Raw genomic sequence first — 22,559 nt, forward strand, 5'->3', positions numbered from 1 at the left:
GGAGAGCCTTCAGCTCACTGAAGACATCCGCAACAAAGAGTGAGTGAAAGAGCTTGCTTGAATTTGCTCAGCTTGCTTGAATTTGCGCGCCGTTGGTGGAGCAGGAGACTCCCCGGCCGCCCAGCGCTGTTTTGCTTACTTGTCGCTTGCTTTAATAAATCACATTTTCTAACTGGCCAGTCTCTGGCATTTCATTGGACAGCTAAACTCTAACAATACCTCTGTCACGACCGATTTCCCTCCAACAACGAACAACGGTAATGCTGGGGAGAGGCAATACAGTTCACCGACTTACACCCAAGCTGGTATTTCTCCTGCAGATGCCTGCTCTGTTTCAATCATGATTTCATGCCATCATACCTCAAAAGCATTATTCTCCGGAAGCCAAATCACGACCAAACACACGCAAAAACTACGCTGGCCTTAACGCCGAGCGGCTCTGCCTGCCGGTAGGCAAGCTGTAGCGCTCAGGGCTGTGCCCCCCCGACCCCAGACAGCGCGGTGCCCCCCGAAAGCCGGGCTGCAGGCAGGAGCCGCCCCGGGGCCAGCAGCCACCGGCAGGCGGGCAGGAGCCTCCCTGCCTGCAGAGAGGGGCTGGGGCTCGGCCGCTCAGCGCCTCGGGGGGCAGCCAGGGCAGGGGGAGCTGAGCCCCACCGGCCTGTGAATACGGAGCCTCTGGCAGGGGCCTGCGAGCTGCTGGAAGAAAACGGGCTGCTGAAGGGGTAAGGCTCAAGGACACCGGGGTACAATCACTGTGGTGGGGGAGATCCCGACCTCCTACTCAAATGGCCCCCCGAAGAGAGTGAACCCCCCCGCCCGGGGAGCATGGGGAGGAAATTTAAAATGAACTCTACCTTTAAACTGCAGCGAGAAGGCAACTAACCCATAATTATCTCGTAGGTGTAGGCTTTGGGCAGAACTAACCAACTTCACTGTGTAAATAAGTATCGTGAGTAAAACTACGTGTGCAAGTTAGGAGGAGCGACCCCCCTTGCACCCGGCACCGCAATAAACACCCCGCTTTATAACTTACCCCGAGTTACAGAGTTTAATTCCGCAAGTCAGACGGAATAAGCAGCCTTTTCACTAAGCAATTAGTTCTTCACCTACCATTTCCCCAGCTGTTCCCTCGCCTGAATACGCTCAAGTATCGACCTGCAGTAAATATCCAGTTTTCAGGCAGATACAGTTGACCAGAAAAGCTGGTCATTCAGCCTGTGCTGTGCACAGGGGAGGTGTCACAGCTCTCCTGCATCCACATCTAAGTCTTATCTTCTAAGCAAAATTGTGGTGTCCATGTTACATGATGGGAGTGATGGCGCATATCAAATTGCATGGTAGGAAGCTGCCTGCATTTTTCTGTTTGTGACCTGAGTGAACATTGGTGAAGTGACAGAAGAAGTCTGGTAAGCGTACCTTCATGGAAGGAGAGTAGGAGGAACAACCGTTTGCTACAGCACGTGCTGGAGCTGCCTGGCTGGAGAGCTGCTTTGCTGGGAATAGCCAGAGGGTCTTGGCAGAAAGTGAGCTGAGAATGAGCCAGCAGGGTGCCCTGCCGGCTGAGAAGGTTAACGGTGTCCTGGGCTGTATGAAGAGCAGCATAGCCAGGGGACTGAGGAAGGGGATTGTACGCTGCTACCTGGCAGTCCCTGGGTTGTGTCCAGCTCCCTGGGTATAATTTTGAGGCCCCAGTGCAAGAGAGAGTGGTCTTTCATCCGTGAGCGAGTTCAGTGGAGGGCCATCAAACTTTGCCAGGAGCAGGACTACTTGCCTTTTGGGGAGAGACTGGGGGAACTAGATAGAAGAGACCCCTCTAGCAGCTCCAGGTTCCCAATATCTTATTCCCCAGGTTCGTCCTAATAGCCATCCGTGGTCATTAGGCTGCAGGATTTCTAGTACATAACAAGCTTACAGTTGCCAAGATGGGGGTCCTCTACGTGTCTATCCCAGCTAGGAGCTGGCGGATTGCATCCTCCGTTTCCCCATGTTATAGTTAAGAATCTATTTTTAATGGCTACGTCCCAGTTTGAAGCTATGGTTTCACATCCCCAGTATGCACAGTAATAGTGATTAGGGAAATTGCAATAGCTTTTCCCTGGATTCGAACTGGGGCAGAGATAAAAAGGTTTTATTGTTCTTTCTCATCGACCGGGTGGGTCTAGTTCATAAAAGACTAAATCTTCCAATTTAACTTGGAATTTTGGGGATCCGGCTGTCACGTTGTACCGAACTTCTATTGAATCTTCCCATCAACCTAAGGTCCAATTGAAGAGTAATGTTCATTTTTTTTTGTTTTTTTTTAAAGTCATGGTAATCAATACCATTAATAGGATACTAGCTTTCATTTCCCCACTGTTCAGTACCTCTCTGCCTTCCTCGTCTACTCTTTTGCAGAGAGCAACGGGATATCAGTATCTTCTCGGCAGCAGCAGGTAGTCTTGAGGGGAATTTTGCTGTTATCCTGTCAATAATTTCCAAGGTCTGAAGAGTTAGTTATCTCTTAAATATATTTCCACCTGTTTGGTTGTTGTGTCCGTTTCCAGGCGAATCTTATAGTACACTTCTTAAAACTCTGTACCAGTCTGTTTCATGTACTTCCCAAAGTTCAGGTACTGACAGTTCCCATCCACAAAATAATTTACAAATTTCCACTTGATCCTCTGGTCCCCTGGTACGTATCGAATCATTGTGACATTTCATACAGTAAGGTTGTCTCTTAAATGAAACACAGGACCAATCTCTATTACAATTTAGACATCGGCAAACAACCCAACATACATGTCTGGAAGTGGGGTGTTTTAAGCAGGGTATTCCCCGGAGATCTCCTATTCTGGGTGATTCGGGTATCTCCGTCTCTGTGTTGTTTTGCGGTCAGCCAGCAATGGTGAGACAGATAGCGATGTCCCAATAACGTCCTTCACACCGCCCCGTGGCTCAACATTGCTGCTCCGTGGGTGGCATAGATAGAGACAGAGAAAAGATTCTGCCAACTATACAAAGGAGGTTAACAATCTTTATCTAAGCATTAAACCCATTTACCATTATCAATAAACAATAACAGGCAATAACTACAAATGACTAACAAGAACTATAAATCCCTAACAAACGTTAGCTAACAACTCAAAACTCAAACATGTCATAAGCTAATTTCAAAACATTATCATAACAGGATGACATAACAAAGCACAATAAAACATTTCTTAGCATATATAAGGTTTGTTTGTGGGGGTTAAGAATCAAGAGCCAAGAGGTGGGCATTTAAAGGGGTAAATTTTCATGCCCCTTTAAGGTTAGGCTGCGCATGCATTTTCATTGTGCAGTTTTGGTCAGGGCGTTAGCCTGAATCTTGACCAGGAGGGTCACGGACCAATTCGTTTGTCTCACCACAAACAATCCTTATCATTTTGGAAAAGATGGGAGCAGGAGACGACACAGTCTGTACGGTTTTGCTGTTCAGCCTTTGTCCCATCGTGACTACAGTAACCATCAGTATGTGCTTTTGTGAGTGTTTTTGGTCACGCCGGTACAGAAGAGTGCGATCTCTTCCTCGCAATCCGCCCCGAGAAGTGGAACCCATGGGATACCAAAGCAGAGTGCGAGAGACTGTTATATAAACAAAAGAAAACTGTTGACCTCCAGCAGTTACCATGTGACTTGTTATTTGTTTCTGTTCATTTTCGTTACCTCGTGAAGAAAAATACCAAGGACCAGAGACAGACTATCGTGGAGGGAACAGATGGAGTTACCACCCCGACATTATTCAGGACCGTGCTGGACTCACGAGTGAAGAAGCCTGTTTTCCACCTCACATGAGACTTTGCTGGACTGTTATTCTGTTATTCAACTTCTAGTTCATGTTTGTTAAGAAATTGTTATTTGTTGTTTACTGGTTGTCAAATGATTCATTGAATTTACTTTACATCTAACACACGGTTTTCAAAATAAATCAAAAGGGTTGGGTAATACATATAATAATAACCTACAAAAACAAAACCTAAAAACAACACTTATAACTATACATTCCACTTAAGTAATAAATGAACTATAAATACTATAGTTTCTTTAAGCATTTTTTATATATATATATATATATATATATACATATATGCGTCACTACCATGGCTAGACTACAGGGATTTCGCATGCGCGGTCTTTCCAGATTGTTCCAGTACATTCTGTGGGGTTTAAAATTGCGCATGCGCATGTTCAAAGGCATACACGATAAAAGATGGCTGCTGAGTGTCCAGATGAAGTCTTGGACCCATTTCCCGAGCTTACCACTCCGGTAAGTTTGTTAATGGTAACATTTATGGCACTATGGCCAAATGACAGGTCCTTGCTTTCAATGCAATGTTTTCTCACCATCAGACCGCCATGTCACCTGCCAGGGAGGAAGGGTCTGGAGTGCGCATTTCCCCCTCTGAACATCCCGTAAGGTGAGTGTTTCTTAAACGTCTAACCTGTATGGTTCATTATAAAGGGGAATCAAACCCCCCCCCTTTTTTTTTTTTTTCCTCGTTGTTTAGGCAGAGGATGCGTTTTTCTGCTGTCACACGTCAAGAACTTATGGCGGAGGTGGAAAAGTATAAAAGATGTTACCACATCCCCGTCTGTGCGTTCCTGATGGTTGTTTTCTCTGCTATTCTACTTGTATTCTTCATCAGCCTACATTGTTGTATGAATTGTTAATAGTTAATTATTCCCAGATTCCTGTTTGCTGTTAAATTGTTATTGTGTTAACTATATAATCTGTATTGTCGACTGTACATTTCGGCGTACTACTAGAATTTGTTTAATGCCATTGGGTGAAATCATAATAGCAAATTGCATGTTAGTTACAACGTGTTGAATTAATCTTATAAAACATGGAACAGCACATGGCAAAAACAATAAGGTGGCTAAACCACATAACAAAATAGGATTCGTTTTACCCAGGGGCTCCCGAGAAGCCAGGAAAACAAGTCAATATTCCAGTCTTTCCGAGTTCGGACGGAACATGGGCTAACTTCCCTGTCTCTGATGTGATTTGTTTAACTCCCTCACCATTGCCATCAATTTTCAAATAACAATTGGAAACATTTAATTTACCACAAACACTTCCTTCTTCGGCTAGCAGGTAATCCAGAATCATTAGAATAGTTTGGCTCCTGATCTGTACTTACAGTTTGGATTTTACCATCTGGTATTAAGGATAATTCCTCCTTTCCTACCTCCTCTGCTGCTGCAGAGTGTCATCTGCACATCCCATAACAAGTCACCGTCATGGTAAAACACACAGATTTACATTAGTAGAACTGCTACAGAGTGTATTTTATTTCAGTTTTTCTGCCAATATTCCCCATAGCCTTGCTGAGCAAGGGATATTGTTTTACCTGAACTAGGCAGACCTTCCCCTTATCATTTTTACTGTAACAGGGAAAGCATTTTTTCCTTACCTGGAATTTATTTCCAGATATGCCTGGTTAAAGATTTCTTTTCCACTTAAAGATTTTGGTGAATTTGGCATTCTTACTTGTTTTCTTAGTTTGTACTTTAAAGGTTTCAGGATGTTTTCCTGGTGGCCAGCAGCTCCCACAACTGTAACAAATTCTTTTCACTGAAGTTTAACACCAAATAAGTTGGTTTTGTATTCACCAACTTTTCTACATCACGATTACCTTAGTAAAAATCAACTCGAACCTTTATCCAGTCCTATTCACAACTGACTTTCAAACATCTAAATTTCCCCATCAGAGATTCACCTTTACTCTCCTCAGACCCGCTGCCTGCCCTAGAGGGGCCGTTACCGGTCCTGTTGTGCTGCAAATGCTGCAGCAATCGGGGTGACATTGTCAGGTCCTTCTGCTCAATCGTCAGCAACAGCAACCCCCTCCTCCCCACCATCAGGAGGATTCGGGGCAGGAGATGCTCTTCCTGCTCTGCAGGTTACACAAGCCTGCCTCTGCAGCAGCACTTCTGTTTTAACTCTTTCTTACCCTGAATGCACATCTGCTACTTGTTGCTTTAAGTCTGTGTTCTTACATATCAGCCTTCGCAGGCAAACAGCAAACACCCTGCCATGCATCCAGCGTGACTCAGCCGCACCTTCGAGAGGATACGGGGCTTTGTACAAACTCACCCCAATACTTTTAACACTTTCATAGGGTTTTTTGACTCTCCACCCCCCCGGCTTCAGATCTTACATACATTAGCACAAGTTTTTTATCTTACAACGTGTTTCATTCTGGTTGCTCCATAGAAGGAACCACAACCTCCCCTCTGATCCTTTTCCATTGCTAATATTAAGGGATCTTGTGGAGCTAGGTTAATACCACACTCTTTTGCCACTCTGGGTGATTCCTCAGAGTGAAAAACATACCAGCATACATTACTTCATCCCATTTTTCCTCTCGCCTTAAAAATAACATTAATTTTAGCACAACATTATAATTCAGTGTGCCGTTTAAGGGCCATTTTCTCTGTCCCCTAACTTATACAGGGGCCACCACTGATTGCAGTACTTAGCCAAAGTTCTCTTATTCACGCTTCCCCCAGCTGCCCCCCCCATTTCCTTCCAGTGACCTTTCTTACTATTATCTCAATCGCTATCCCAGCCACAGAGACTCTAATTTCACTTACAGCTCTCTCTCTTATCCCAAGGCGTCCAAACCTTACAGTCAGGGCATTCAATTTCTTGTCGCCACCATACATATAATAATTCTTTACACCATATACACTTTAAAACATACAGAGGTTCACATTCACCCCTCGGATGTTCAAGACAATAACCACATACCAACATTTGTAATATACTGAATACAGAAATGTTCTCACATTTCCAGCATAAATGAGTATAACAATTATTAATAACCTTGTAATTATTAATTAAAAGGCCACATTTCTCCACATTCCAGCTTATAAAGCGGCCACCATTGATTACAATATTTTATCAATGTTTTCCTATTCACATTTCCACCAGCGGATCCTCCAATATCCTTCCAATGACTCAAAACACACCCTAGTGGATTTTTCTTTAAAATCCCACCACTCTGCTTTCCTCCCATTTTTCCCAGCTTACACTCACAGAACACACTTATCACTTACAGAATTACTACTTACAAAATGCAACACACAGGTATCTTTCTACAGCAACACCAAGAGCTCACTATTATTATCAAAAATATAGCCAAAATCACAGTAACAATTATCAAAGTCAAATTCCACATTCCATAAATCCGGTAACCAAAATAAGCAACACTGCAGCAAATAAGCTTGAAACAATGAATATTCCATTAACGCCTATACATATTCATTACCTGAACCCGCCTACCCTCTCTTCGTATGCTAATTAGCTTATCAGTCTTTCACGCTTGCGCAGATTCTTCCAAAAATTGTGGGCCGGGGTCTTTAGAATGTGGGCAGTGGTCTATGGGAGGAAGGCTGTAGGTCTTCCTCATGGTGTACTTTTCACCTTTTGCTCATTTGCAGTGTTCTTATCAGTCTAAGGTAATTTATGCCCTTGCTGGCCATCTGCTTTTCTTGCTTAATTATTTCTTTCACCCTTATCTGTCCTCTCCTGCTGAAGTGTTCCGCTAAAGTTTTTCCCATGATTTTGCCACAAACTGAGTTTTGAGGAGCGCTTGTCCTAAAGGGTTGTCTGGATTTACCCCAGAGTACAGCTGAAGGGCTTTCCTCAGTCGTTCCAGCCACTCAGTGGGGCTCTCATCTTTCTTTTGCATTTCATTAAATGCTTTATTGATATTCTGGCCACGGGGTACTGCTTCTCTAATCCCCTGAATTACTATAGTTCTCAGGTCCTGCATATGAGTTCTATGCGCCGGATCCTGATTATCCCAATTAGGTCTTTGGAGTGGCCATTTAATATCTGCTTGGGGTCCCTGGGTTTCCTCGGTAGTAAATAATTGACAAAGGATAGATTGCATCTTATCCCAAGTATAAAGATTTGGTCCCAGAAATTGATCTAATCTTTCTGCCACTCCGAGTGGGTCCTCAATTAAGTGTCCCATCTCGGTCCTTTTAAAATCTCATAGGTCAGCCGAATTTAGAGGCACAGAAATATATCCGATCACAGGTTGAGGTCCCCCCATGGGCTTTTCTCTTAGGGGGTATATTTGAGCTGCCCCTTTTTGACTTCTAGTTACGCGTTTAGGAAGAGGGGGAGACCCTTGTTCCGACTCTGGTGGGGGAGTGGGCGCTCTGGGGACCTCTGCAGGAGCAGGAGGAGAAATGTAAGGAGGGGGGGTTAGAAGGGTTTCGTCTAACTCTCCCTTCTTTTTCTTTTGTTTAGTTTTTTTATTTCATTCAGCGGGTAAAGTCTAGCTCCCGGTTTTTTAGCCACACCTCCGCATATTGACTCTCCTCCGGGTTAAGGGTTTTTTTTTATTATTAACCCAGAGGTTTAATTGCTGTCTTACCCAATCTTCTTCTGACCCATAGACTGGCCAAAAGACATTTTTAGAAATCTTCTTCCCTCCCCATATCTTAGTACAATGTTCTATCACTTTCTGCTTATCTTTCCCTAGGGTTCCAGGGAAATATCTCCAATTGTCCAAGATATATGCCAGAGGGGTATTCTTAGGTACAGTGGGTACCCTTCCCATGGGAGTCGAAGGCTTGCTGCCCTTCGCCCCCATCTTCTGGAATATCCACAAACATACACTCACTCGCTCCCCTTGTTCCTGGCCCAGTCCCTCGCGGGAGATGGGAGACGCAGTACTTAAGAGTCCGCACTCGCTTGGTTCAGTATATCGAACCTCTCACTCGTTATATTCCAGGAAACCCAATCCCGCCCGAACGGCAAACCCGCGAACAACTTCGCAATATACTTACGCGTCCTGCGTCTTTGTCCGGACTCCCGTGCACAGAATTTTTATGGGATTTTACCGGTTTCTCCTTTGCTCATTATTCTAGAATTTAGGTTCGTCGGTAAGGTTGGAGTAAGCTGTTGGTCGCGGGGCCGCGAAATGTCGCGGGGCGCCTCCCCGGAGGACCAAAGCCCACTGTTCCTTATCCGAGTCACGGCACCAGAAATTGTTATAAATTGAGACCACAACGGATCATAATCCAATTAAAATTTTATTAATTATAGCAAGTAGAATATGAGCAAAAACAGCGCTGGACGGCAGGGGAGTCTGCGCTCCACCAACTGCCGCCCTGAGCAGTTCAAACAGTCCCTTTTTATACATCTTTACCCGTGTTCATGAAGTAGTGGAGGTATTGACCCTTCACTCATATATCCTTATGTGGGGTTGTCTGTCTTGTTTCTGTCGGTTCCTGGACATCTGGCGGTTATCTTATCTTTCACAAGCAGTGTCTGGTAGCTGTTTGCATAAGCGTTTTCATATATTTTGTTGCCTAAACTTTACATTGAGCTTAACATAAATCTTAATAAACAATACCCTAGTCCATAGTTTCTCACACCCACGGTGGCCAGTGCCTCCCAGCAGTGCCTGCCAGGTGGCCAGGGACACTGGCCCTGAGGGATGGAGGCCAGACTTCCCAGCCCAGGGATGGATTTCACGCTCTGAACACTCCGAGGTTGCTTTTAAAGAGGACACTTCCTCAGCAGAGAACTGGGATTATTTATTGTTTGTTTTCCTCCACAGCAGCCTCCTGCGGGGACAGGCACAGCCATCCCTTGGGGTGCGTGGGGATGCCACCTCCTCAGCCTGACAGAGATGAAGTGTTGTAGGTTGCTTTCTTCAGGGTGTCCAGGAAGAACTGCTCCTTCTCTAAGAAATCATGGTCCTAAGAGAGGGATAGATGGCACGGATATCAGAGTGCCACAGAAATGGGGTCACAGGCCAGGGTGCTGCTCACGAGTGATGGGAGTATCCCAAACCCTCCTCCGTGTGGCGAGCAGCGGGCAGGTACCCATCTGTGGTAGCCCCCGGGGTGTATGGGCTCCCCACAGAGCCCATAACCTCACACCGAGTGAGGCCCACAGAGGAAGGCTCAAAGAGCATCCCTGCCTGGGGAAGGACCCAGCAGGGAAGGAGGGGGCTGAGGATGGGGACATCATGAAGCCAGAGCCCAGCAGAGCTGGCTTCTGCCACCCAGGGATGGGGCAACGCCATCAAGCCAAGGATGTTATCAACCAGCCTGAAACAAGCCGTGAGGACGCACCAACCCTTGCTGCTGGTATCACTCTTCTAGGTGCCCACGGCTTCTGCGAGCCCACCCAGCCCAGCAACGATCTCACACCCACCCTGTGGCCGTCAGGCTCAACCCAGGCTTCACCCAGCCCTGCTCCCACCCAGCTGGTCTGAAGCCCTTTCCAGCCCTGGTTTCCCACCACCTCACCTGCTGGGCCCTGTGCTTCAGCAGCAACAATGTGGCGTAGAGCTCGGTGGGGCCAGCCCCAGTGTCCCTGCTACCCCCTGGGCTATGCCAAGGGAGCGTGCTGGTGGGAAGTGGAAAACCTGGAACAAGAGCCCAACCGTGTGGTACCGCTGCCGTTAGAGGAACAGCAGACGGACAAGTGTCCCTTTTTTTGCTGCCTGCATGTCCCTGCAGCAGGGTCCTCCCCAACCTCCCACTGCAAACGGCCTTTAATCCACCTGCCTCTCCTTCCTGCCCCCTCTGCCCCCTCCTGGCACTGCCCTGGCTCAGAGGTCTCTGCTGAGCTCCTTCAGAGGATGTGAGGAGGCCAACTCACATCTGAGTGTGTGATGAGCCCCCAGGAACATCCCAAGCCTCCTGAGAAGTGGAATACAAGTGCAACTGGCCCCCAGCATGTCCCGTCCCCCCCCTCCCCCAGCAGCGTGCAGGAAGCCTTACACGGTGTGCTGGAGAGGCCTCTCCTAGGGGCACTGAGGCCCTGGTTTGTGTTCAGCAGCATCGCAGAGTTGGTGGGCAGTTCCTCACGTATCTGTTCGAGCTGTCTCCTCTGGCGAGCCATGCTCAGCCGCTCCTGCCCCATCCCCGGGAGAAAGAGAGAGAAACTGTTGGCAAAGGTTCAGGCCCTTGGCACAGCGGCCCCAGGCCAAGAAGGAAAGGCAAGGGAGTCTTTGCCTCGTGAAGACGCTGTTCCTGCTGCTTCAGCTGCTCCAGCTGCTGCTCCATGACCTGCAGCCTCCTCTGGTGCTCGGACTCTATCCTGCACGCCTCTTGCAGGGCTTGCTCCCCTTCCTTGTACTTCTGGGATGAGAGCTGCAAGGCAGAGCAGCTGTGGAGGCTGGGGACAGGGACCCTCGCTGCCCTGGGGCAGGGCTCCTTTGTGCACCCCCTGTTCCCCTCCCAGGACAGCGCTGGGATTCAGCACTCAAGGAGGGATGTGAAACCCCAGCTGTGAATTGCAGCGCAGATGCTTCACTTACCTTGGTCGTGCTTTTAATCTGCTCCTCCTGCTGCTGGATGCGCAGTGTGGCCCTGTCCACCTTCTCCTTCTCCAGCCTCAGCTCCTGCCAGGACTTGTCCAGCAGCTCCCTGTCCCTCACCAGCTGCTCCTCCCTGGTTTTCAGCTCATGGCTCCAGATCTTCAGCTCTGCCTGCTCCTAGGATGGGCATGGGGAAAATCAATGCACTACCTGCCCTATCCTGGACACTATCTCATGTCCCCCCAAGTGATGGGAGAGATCTGCCCCTGTTTTCCTTCTTGTGTTTGCCAGTTTGGGGTGCAGAGCAACACCACCAGGTACCCAACCAATGCTCTCATCCACCCACCCTTGGGCACCAGGGTTGGCAGAGCTGGGATTGTACAGGCACACACACACACACACACTCCTTCCCCAGAAAGGACGGAGCCCCTCACCCATGCTACACACTCTAAAACATGCTCAAGGCTTGGCAGTTTGTCAGCAGTGGAAACACCCAGCCTGAATGGTTATTTTCCACCCTGGTAGCCCTCAGAAATGCAGCCCTGCCACAGTCTGTGCCACATATCTCCTCTGGACAGCTCCAGGGGGGAGAACTGGCTCCAAACATGTCCCCATGGCATGGGGAGGTTCTGTTTAACCCACCATGGGGGTTTCCTCTCACCAGACTTACAATGGAGGCGGCTGTGCCTGGTCTGGCTGCCCAAACTCCTCACAGGCAAAGGGGAGAGACAGAGGTGACTGATGCTTCAGTCAACATCTAAAACAGGCTGGTGGAGGCTGCTCCTGGAACAGCCCGATTCTCACCACCGCAGTGATGTCTCTTAAAACTTGTTTTAAACACCTGAAGGCAGGGCTGAACATCTCCCCGGTGGGCAGGACCCATCCGTGAGCTGCCAGGTGGTGCTGGAGGCCATGGAGAGGGGCTCTACTGTGGTACCTTGGCCAGGCTCATGATGGTGCCCTCTCTCTGTGAGTCCATCTTCAGGGCTCGGTCCATGTTGCGCTCCATCTGCTCCTTCCTCAGCTGCTGCTGGGTGTGAAATTCAGCCCACTCGGCTGCCAGCTTCCGTTGCTCCTGCGAGCACTTCTGCATCACGGACTTCTGCTCTTCCAGCAGAGCACTCTGGGGAGCGTTGCCAGAGAGGGAGAGAAGAAGCACTAAGTCCCATTCACCACAGGATTTTTCTCCTTTAACCCATCTCTGCCGTGCAACATCTAGGGGCTGGTTCAAGCCCACGGTGCCTGGTGTGAACCCTGTCACCGTGAGCTCTGGTCCCGTGTTCCTCAAGAACCAGCACGTGCCATGCGCACACACCGCGGCCTCCTGCATCCGTGAGCCAGAGGGCTGGCCTGACTGCGATTCCCCCTGTGTGAGGCTGAGGAGGCAGAGAGCTGCAGAAGGATGCTGCAGCCCAGCACCCAGCTCTTGCCTCCACCACACAATGCAGTGCAGCCCTGGAGATGTCTGCCCCACCTCACCTTCGCCCTCTCCAGCTCTGCTCGCTCCATGGACAGCTGCTGGGTCATGACTCGCCGCTGCTCCTCCAGTGAGTGCTGCAGTAATTCCACTTTGGATTGCTCTGCCGTTGCCCTCCATCGCTCCTGCGTTCAGACACAGAGGTGACAGATGCTATTCACAACCTCCAGGCCAGGAACCTCCAGTTGGTGAGACACATACCCCATACCCAGACAGGAGGGCCGACCCGGGCAGAGGACACAGTGTGGGCTCACCTGCTCCAGCAGCCGAGTCTGCTCACTCAGCCTGGCCTCCATTTTAGCGATCACCTCCTGGAGTTGGCTCCGCTCCTCCTCCATGTCCCTCTGCTGCTGCGATAGCCTGTCCTGGAGCACTTGGGGAGAGGCACGAGCAGCATGAGGCGGGAAGTTCTTCCCTTCTGTCCACACCATGTTCACAGAAAAACTGTGTGTGTTTGTGCTCATCACCCCTGGCACACCCCCAGGACACTGCTTTGTAAAGGGAAGACCCCGAGATGTCCAGTGACCAAGGCAGGCAAGGCTTTGCCAGCCTCAGCTCCCAGCCTCTGGCTGACTCAGAGCAACTTCTCCTTGTTTTCTGGGTACCCCCAGCTCCGGTGGAAACCCCGCAGCCGTTCCGGCACAGAGGAACAGCAGACATACCCTTGAGCTGCTCGTCCCGCTGCCGTACCCCCATGGCCAGCTCCTGGGAGGTGGTGTGGTGTGTGGCCTCCACCTTTCGCGAGAGGTCATGCAAGTTGCTGGAGAACTTCTCCATCCGCTCGATGATGCCATTCAGAGACCTGCAGAGAGAAGTGAGGGGAGGGTCACCCCTGTGGGACACGCTTCATCTCACCGCAATGGAGAGGGGGATATTTGGTGGCCCAAAGGCCGGGCAGCCCTGCCCTGAACCTCTCTGGGTCACAGCAGAGCAGTAGGAAGATGCAGCTCCTGCTTCCGGGGGGCACTGACGGGTATTACACAGCTCAGCATCCCCGCAGGCAGTGGGTGGGAGAGGGGATGGCCCCTGTTGCCATGGTCCAAGCCTGGTTCGTGTAGGACAGGGAATGCTGTGGCCAGGGACCAATGTGGGAACACAACTGTCAGTACCTGGTGTACGATGTGGCGCTGGTCACTGCATCGATCTCCTGGTCTTTCAGCCGCTTCAGCCGCTGGAGCTGCTCTTCGTGGTCTTTGCGCATCTCCTGGACAGACACCCTGCGGGACACGGGGAAGGAGCCTGCCACAGGCTGGCACAAACCAGTGCTCCCCATGATAGGCATTGTGGGAGAGGCTTGGTTGTGGGGCTGAGAATCAGGTGCCAGGAGCTGAGCTGGCATGGGGGTCTGTCCTGGGGCATTCCACCGACAGGCATCCACATTTGGGATGGGCCCAATTCTGGGGTTATGAGCTCCTCTACCAAAAACTGATTTGTCATTGACCCAAACTATGTGGACATCAGTGACTCACTGAACTCACTGACCTGAATAAAAGAGATTTGGGGGAAGATAAAACATTGGGTTCAGCATCTTTCAAAATACAATGCATTCACTCTGAAACCACGTCTCCAGTCAGATCTCCCTGTGTCCACCTACAAAGCAAATCCCCGTTCCAAAAGGCACCAAGCTGCCCACAACCCAGTGCTTCTGGAGTCTGGTTTCTCCTTTCACCATGTCCCCAAACCACTCCCTGGTTCCTTCGCTGAGACTGTGGGTACCAGCCACACGTGTGTGCCACTCGTGCCACTCTCACCTCTGCAGCTCTTGCAGACGCTCCATCTCCAGCTTGTTCTGCTGCTCCAGCGTGGCCAGGCGCTGCTGGTGCTGCGCCAGCAGCTCTGCCCGTGCCCACTCCGCATCCTGGCTCTGCAGCAGGAGCTGAGCCATCAGCTGCTCCTTCTCCAGCCGCAGCCTCTCCTCCCGCTGCCCGTAGGTGTCCTCCACCACCTTCACCTGGTTCCTGCCCCGAGAGGTCACAGCCAGGAAGAAGTGTTGCTTCCACAGCAATACCCAGCACTCCCCCCCCCCCCCCCCCGCAGAGCGCACACAGGGGTTTGCGAGCAGATCAGTGTTGCTGTGTGCATGGCGAAACACGCAGACCTGAGCCTTGAACCCTCCTGCTACTGCCCACCGTGCTGCCTGGTTGGGGGTGCGCTGGCAATGGGACCAGCCCCTCCTCCTTGTCACCCAGGGGACAGTGGTGATGAGAGTGGACTCCCATGTTGGCTCACCTGTGGGGCTGCTCTCTGCCCCCACCACGTCCACATCGACATGGCTCTGCGCCCACCTGCCCCAGGGGCGGATTTGGGAAGCATCCCAGCACTCCCACCCCAGGAGAGACAGAGCTGTAGGCGAGGAGGGAAGCACAGGTGAGAGGCTGGTACCTGTGGGTGCTCTCAAGGAGATTCAGTTCCTCCTGGTGCCGCTGCTGGAGATTTTCCAGCAACAGTTTGTGCTGTGTCCGCTCCAGCTCCAGCATTCGGACCTGCCAGGCACCCGGAGAGAAAGTCCTTGTGCTGCCCTGGGGACAGAACTCCCACAGCAGCACTTGGTGGCCATAGGCGTCTCTGGACAGGGAGGTTTCACCTCTCTCCCCTGTCACCCTGATGCTATTGGGACAGGATATGGCTCCTTCTCCTCCCTCTGGGTCACCCGTGGTCCCCCATTCAGCAGGCAATGGGGCTCACCTGGCTCTCCAGCTCTGCCACACGGGCCTGGGCGCTCAGCAGCGCTGCCTGGCAGCCTGATGCATCCTCATGGAGCTGGGCTGCGGGAGCCCCCTGCCTCGTCTCATGCTGCAAGCCCGGGGCTGAGAACTCTGCCTACAAGGATGGAGAGAGAAGATCGAGGCCCTTCAGGATCAGTGGCTTTGTGGTGCGGCCATCAGCCTCCAAAAGAAGGCACCTGCCTTACCTGCAGCTGCGGGGCAGCCTGGACATGTGCCCTGGGTGCAGGAACCTGCGGAGACACAGGGATGCTCTCAGGGAGGTAAAGCCCTGGGGAGAACATCTCCTCCTAGCCTGGAAACGGCGATCCATCTCCAGCCTACTGCAGTACCACCCCCACCCCCTCCCCAGCCCAATCCCCGTGCTGGCGTGGGTCCCTTCTCCCCAGGTGACACTCGGCAGCCCCCACCCCAGACACAAGCATGCTGCGCTCTTCCTTCTCTGGGGGCAGAATCAAGGCTGAGACCACAAGCCCTCTGGGAGACAACATGTGTCCCACCACCAGGGCAGGGCGAGGAGCCCAGCTGGATGAGAAGGAGAGGCTTCAAAGACCAAGCAAGAGCTGCCTTCTCTGTGAAAGGCTTCAATTCTCCTTCAGTTGTCTAGAAATAATCTCAGAGCATCTTCAACACTATACTGGGGAAAATCAACTGAAGAAAAAGTCCTTTATCACCTGGAGCCTCTGTTGTCTAGTTAATATAATATGTATATATGCCTGGGGAACTGTGTAAATGCTGCTCAGGCCATGCAGGGCTATAAACACACATGATTTACAAAGCATCCATAGCACCCATGCTTTGGCCTGATAAACGCAACTTGTGGCACCTCGGGGAGCTCCAAACTCTTTGCCTCCATGGACACGGCTTCCCAGAGATGCAAAGTGGGGCACATCCTTCCTCAGGCCGAGGGAGCACGGACAGAGCGGGATGGCGGCGAGTCGGCAGCGGAGGGCTCGCGATCGCTGCCCTGATCCTGCACCGCTCGGGGCACGGACCCAGCACACCTACCTGAGTGAGCGGGGCAGGGCCTGGTGCCTCCTGCTTTCCTGGGAATGAGCCTGTAGAGGCTGAAAATTGGACAAGTCCATGATTTGAATATAGCAATGGGAACCATCCCCTCCCAGCAGGATGAGGGCCTGGGTCTCCTGGGCACAGCGATGAGGGTCGCGCTCCGCTCTGGGAGCTGGCAATGAGGGCAGAGGGTCAGACAGGCTTGTCCGTGTCTGCATCCCCACTCCACACACAACGGTGGGACTCTGCTCTGCAGAGTAAATCAAGGGACAAAGCACAGCTCCTCCTCCATCTCCATCACCTAGGGAGGAGACTGGGTCCCCTAAGCCACTTTCAGCGGCCTCTGAACCGGCGCACAGCCACAGCCCAGAGCAGAAGGGGGTCTTTCCAGCACATAGCACTGGTGGGACAAGTGTGGGGGCAGCAAAGGGAAGACAGATGGGGCAGCGTGAACTTATGCACACCCATTGCTCCGGCAAAGCGAGTCCCTCACAGCCTTCCGAAACCCCAAAGGCAGCACTGCGGAGCTCAGTGTGCCCCAGCACACCAGCTGACATGGGGATGGTGGGATCCTGCAGCTCAGCAACCTGCTCCGACAATGGCTGGTCAAAGCCTGGGCAGCATTCATGTGGCCAAGGGAAGTGCTGTGGTTCCTGCCTTTTTTTGGGGGGTTGGTTTTGGTTTTTTTTCAGGGCAGGGAGACCCTTCTCCGCATACCAAACTGTACAAATCTCTGCTGCCCGAACCGTACAACCACAGGAAACGCACCCAAGGCACCGGCATTTCTGGAGGGATGCCCCTTCGCAGGATCCGATGGTTGAACCGAGGCTTGTTTCGTGGTGCTGAGCCAGGGGACCGGCTGCCTGCGTGGGCACAGAGACACAAGTGACGCACAGCAGTGTCACAGCGCAGGGAGAGGCACGCAGACATTATCCCGCTTGGCATTTTTGCAAGTTTAAAGCTTGGCTGTCGCACTGCGATCGAACAGGCAAGGGCCCGACGATCCTTCAGCGCTGCCTTCCTTCCCGGTTACACAGGTCCCAGACCAAAGTGGTCACGGCTGGCTACCAGCCCTCCCCGCTCCCCCACCTACACATGCAGCCGCTTCCCACAGGAATTCTCCCTTGTGGAGGTGTCTGAAAGGTGAAGGAGGCCTCACCTGGAGCCATCTGCACTCGCTGCCTGGTCCTGCGGGACAGCTGCCTGCTGCGGTGCTCCTGTGGGGCTGGCTGGCTGGCTGCAAGCAAAAAACATCCCATGGGGGAGAGCCCAGGAGGCAAGGAAAGACAAGATCCTTTCCCTCAACACCAGTTCCTGCCTTGCAGGTGAAAACCTATCCCACTCAGCTGCGGCAGGATTCAACCTGTTGGCTTCAGAGGGAGCAAAGACACCTCAGAACCTCCATCTCTGGAGGAACACCAGTTCCTCCTTGCTGCATCCACCCCCTTCCCCTGGGCAACATGCCCCTGCCCACGACACACGCGGCTGCTTCTCTGCAATTCACTTCTGAGTCCCATCCCAATGGCACAAGCCTTAACCTGTCTGTGCCAACTCAGCTGGAGGAGGTGGTTTTCCTGGAACTAGGAGGAACGAAGGGGAAAGAAGGCAGGAATGAGGAGCATGCGTGGAGCTCGTGGGGGTATGTTGATCCAGGACAATCCCACAGGACCTGGGGCAGCACGTGCAATCTCAGCCATGACTAGAAGGAGAGCCCAGAGGTGCGATGGCCCTGCAGGCTGCACCAGTGGGAGAAACCTCTGCGTTATTAACCCAACCCGAGGCAAGAGAGCACTTAAAATGGATTTCTTAAATCCGAGCAGAGGATTTCTGAGACGTCCTGTTGGAGCAGCTGCATGATGGGAGCCCTGTGGCCACCAGCTGTGCTTTTACCTGACAGGAGCGTGGGGATCCAGCCCTCCTTCTGGGGACTCCAAGGGCTTGGCACTTTGCTCCTGAGCCTTCGCCTGTGCTTGGGCTTTCTTGCGAGACAAGGCAGCGCTCAGCCAGTTGTCTTCCTCCAGCGGGTCAGGTTTAGCCAGCGCTGCCTCTGCAGCCGGGAGCTGGCTGGTGGGGCCGGGCTGCTGGGCTGTGCCAGGGCTGGGGTAGCTCACTGCAGGATTGGCTTTTGCTGCAGATGTTGGCTTCGCATCCATAAAATCCTCATCTTTCAAGCCCAGCCAGTCACCTCGAGTCCGGCTGCTCCGCACAGGGCTGTGCCTGGCTGAAGGAGGAGATTTGGAGCGGGGTTCTGGTTTTGGTTCGCTGCTGTTCTCGGCTGGAAACCTGCTGCAAGGAGAAGCAGTCACATACGTGCCTGTGAGAGGACCCCGGGGACCCTGCCCGGGGACCCTGCCCGGGGACCCTGCCCGGGGACCCTGCCCGCTCTGCCGCGGGGGCAGCGTGGCTGCTGGCTGGAGCTCCACACGCAGAGCACAATACCTCACAGGCTGCCTCCTCGCCGGCTGGCCCTTGGGCATGGAGGCCACCGTCGGCTGGTACGCTCCAAAGACAAAATCCTCCTTGTCCCAGCCGTCTTCCTTCTCTGTTCAGACAAGCAGCTTTGAGTCAGCGCCTAGAGGAGCGGCTGTTTGCAAAGACACCAGCCCTCCTCCTCCTCCCCTGCAATTCCCACTGCGATTGCTGCCTCTGGGAAGACACAGCTGGAAACATCTTCCCTGGAAACCTGCAAGCAACGTGTCTCCTCCACGTGGCTGGGAAAAGTTGCTTTGCTGAGAATCAGTCCATGTCCAAAGGCAACTGAGTTACAGCTGCTGTGCAAATGCCCCCAGGCTGCCTCGAAGGCAGGGTACAACACTTTTGCATCAGTCACCTTTGCCCCAGAGCTGACTGGGAGCCCATTAGCCACCCTGCTGACCACTACAGAAAGGGTATTTCCCCTTCAAGGACATTAGAAATCAATCTCGCCCTCCCAAGCCAACGCCATCACCTCTGCAGACCTTCCCAGCATCCCTGGCCACGCTCACCTGGCTGCTTTTGGTACTTCTTATCCAGTTTGAACTCTCTGCGCTCTCCTGTGCCTGGCTGTTCCAGGATTTTGGCCACAGAATTTTGTCCCAGCAACTCATCCAGCTTGGAGCGGGCTGGCCGGAGCACCTCTCTGTTGGTGACACAGTGGCAGATAGGTTTCCCTGGGAGGCAGGGCTGTTTCTTGTCACACAGCCTTGCCAGGGTGCTCTGGCTCTTCTCTGTGAAACGAGGCTGCTCTTGCCCCTTTCTGGGACCCACAGGCAGAAGCTCCAGCACCCCCCCCCCACAGCATGCTGGCACCATCCCAACGCACAAGCCATCCCCTGCTTTACTCTCACTGCCTCTTCATTGCCCTTACTTTTCTGCCTTCTTTCCCTGCTTCTCAGCTCCTTTTGAGCCACTGCCAAGTCCCAGCGCATGCATCAGGTCGTCATCAGTATCTTCAAAAGTGAGCTCAGCCCTCCTCTGGACCGGGGCCACGGTGTGCAGGGGCGTCTGGGGTGGAGGTGGCTCTGTGGATGGGATCACACATGGTAAAGGTTTGATCAGGGCTTTTTTTTTTTTTAAACAGGAGATCAAAGCATCCCTGCCTGCTCTTATCTCTCAGGACCATTTAAAAAGTAATTTTTAAGATCAGCGAACAGATCTCACAGCAAGTAACAGAGCGGCAATGCACTACTGCCTGGTCTGCAGCCATGCATCCACTGCTGGGACACTGCTGGGTGCCACTGACACTGGGGTTTCCAGCTCTGGATAACGCCAGGAGCTTCTTTAGCTTTGAAAGTTTCCAGTCAGATAATTCCTGTCCCCTTTTGCCTAAAGTCCCTCTCTACCAACACACCTTAGACCTTGCCCTAACCCACCAGCTGCTACTTGCATCCAGAGTAGATTTATCAGGGTGAAAGGTGATTTTAGGGGACCCTCAGACCCATTAGCATCCCTGCTGCAGGAACAAGAGGGACAAGTGCCTGTAACACAGCCACAGCTGGATCCCACCCAGAGGTGCCCCAGTTGTGGTGTGGCACGGACTGGTGCTGCTCTCAGACACGCAAATCCTGACCCAGAAAATTTGTTCTCATTTGGCAATGCGTGCAGAACGGGCTGGATGAGGTCAAAGGTAAGATCAGAGCCTCCATTCCTGGAAAGGAAAGCTCAGCTCCATAATCTGCGGCGCACTGCAAGTATCAAGCACTTGGTGAGCTGTGGCACAATTAACCCTGTTACCAAGCTGCTCTATAAATTACGTTACTGGCTAATAAGAGGTAGGACTAGGTGGCTTTCAATGTAATCATTTTGGATCTCACACAGACTAATCCATGCTGCTGATTTATGTAATACAAAGAGGATGCACTGAGCAACCCCACTTACCTTTCTCTTTGCTCTGTTCTGGTTTTTCCTCAGAGCTGCTTTTAGCACCTGTTGGAGCTGGTTTCTTGGGAGCATCCTGCTCCTCATCAGACAAAAGTCCTGCCAAAGGATCATCTAAATCTGGGAATTACCCAGCAGGTACAGGAAAAGAGAATAACAAAACAAACAAACAAACGCAACGTTATTTAGAAGAAGAGCTCTGCACTACGCCAGCCACTGTTCCCCACAACGTGCACGTGGGGACAGCAGAGTGTATCTGCCCAAAGCCATGAGCGCGGGTCCTGCAGGGACCTGGGATACCCTTGAGTCTCCCTGAACTTCAAACACTCAAAGACTTAGATTTCCGTTCAGTTTTTCCACGTTTTCATCCTCCCAGAAGAAAATAACTCAAAAATTTGGGTGCTTTAATGCCTGAACACAGCTTAGGCAAAGAAAAAGGGGAGAAAGGCCACCTAAATCACCTAAAGCCCATTAGGGTTTTTGTTTTTGTTTTTTTTTTTTAACAGATTTTAACAGATCCTGATCTTTGTTAAAGCACAGGCTTTGAGAACCAGATTTCAGCTGTGCCAGGAAACCACTCCCCTGTTCAGAAGCTGGACAGAATCCCCCCTGACACAGGGGCTCCCAAGTGTTACAATCATTAAAAACCAAAGCACATATAAAAATGCAAATGCCCCCAGGAATCACCCCCCAGTCCTGTCCTGGGGAGGGCCTCGAATGCAGAGGTTTTTTTCCCTTTGGTCACCTCTGAAGGATTACATTTGCACTAGCATCATAGGGGTGAAGGACTCCGTATCTTATTAACCAGTCAAGCCTCCAGCTAACCGAGGAGGCAAAGAGCACGGGCAGAGCCCCCAGTGCCCCCCCGCAGCCGCGTGAAGTGAGATCCCACCTTCAAAGTTAAATTTCTTGTTGTGTCGGGGAGTGGCAGGGGATGAGAGCGCCTTCTTTTCCATCGCAGGCACTTTCTCTCCTAGAAAGAGAGGCCACGGCTCTCAGAGACAAGGTACTGCAGAAATGCCCCGGTCCCACCCTAGCTAAGGGTCGCTTTTTGGGTGGCAGCCCCCTAAAAGCACCCGCTGTGATGGACAGACCCCCCCACAGCCCTGCCAGGTGCACATCTCTCCGGAGGGGTCTCCTTGCAAGCAGAGGAGAAAAGGGCCAGGGGAAGATCAGGGCACTTTAGGGGCTGGCAGATCTGAAATGCAGCTCCTCTGGCTCTCCTTGCCCCCAGAGCAGGGGGCTCCCCACCAGAAACACTTTGCACCGCCCCAGGGAACAGCCGAGTGGTGTTTGGTGGGAGGTGGCAGCGGCTGCTGGTGTGAGTGACGTCCAGGGATCTCCTAAGGGATAACACATGGCCAGAATAACACTCCTGCAAAAAGCAACCAGGAAAAGCATTTTAGGGAACAAATCCACTTTTTGCTCCGTATCCCAGATAAGGATAGGAAAATATCCCTGCTCGTTTACAATCAGGGTGTGAAAAGAATAGCAGAATCTCCTTTTTACCTTCCTCAGGAGCTACCAGCTTCCCTGTGTTTTTTACTCCTCCTCCCAAGAAGTCACATTTCCCAGGACCTTTCACAGTTGCCTTCCCTGGCCCAGAACTGGGTTTCGGGATTCCCAGGAGATCAGCTTCCATGTCGTCCATATCCTGGAAAGCAAGAGGACAAG

The 22,559-nt window shown here is 51.8% G+C and overlaps 1 protein-coding gene across 2 annotated transcripts; it reads right to left on the reverse strand.

Moving 5' to 3' along the window:
* Positions 1-9,563: 9,563 nt before the first annotated feature.
* LOC308057150 (fas-binding factor 1 homolog) lies at positions 9,564-22,247 on the reverse strand. Of its 2 annotated transcripts, none has more exons than XM_080411300.1 (23): positions 21,778-22,247; positions 20,886-21,005; positions 19,876-20,029; positions 19,514-19,647; positions 18,969-19,071; positions 18,420-18,812; positions 17,689-17,766; positions 17,298-17,392; positions 16,527-16,585; positions 15,707-15,751; positions 15,481-15,615; positions 15,178-15,278; positions 14,547-14,753; positions 13,905-14,012; positions 13,458-13,597; positions 13,050-13,168; positions 12,798-12,920; positions 12,256-12,441; positions 11,319-11,495; positions 11,014-11,151; positions 10,780-10,912; positions 10,303-10,421; positions 9,564-9,747 (listed from the first exon to the last, which is right to left on the reverse strand). In XM_080411300.1, exons 1-23 carry the CDS (start codon positions 21,839-21,841, stop codon positions 9,664-9,666), a joined length of 3,015 nt encoding a protein of 1,004 aa, XP_080267426.1. In that variant the 5' UTR covers positions 21,842-22,247; the 3' UTR covers positions 9,564-9,663. The 2 variants fall into 2 exon arrangements, with proteins under 2 accessions (XP_080267426.1, XP_080267425.1); XM_080411299.1 differs by having other exon boundaries at positions 18,420-18,815; positions 21,778-22,246.
* Between the last annotated feature and the right edge of the window lie 312 nt (positions 22,248-22,559).

This window comes from Falco punctatus (assembly GCF_963210335.1).
Source record: "Falco punctatus genome assembly, contig: scaffold_213, whole genome shotgun sequence".
Classification (NCBI taxonomy): domain Eukaryota; kingdom Metazoa; phylum Chordata; class Aves; order Falconiformes; family Falconidae; genus Falco; species Falco punctatus.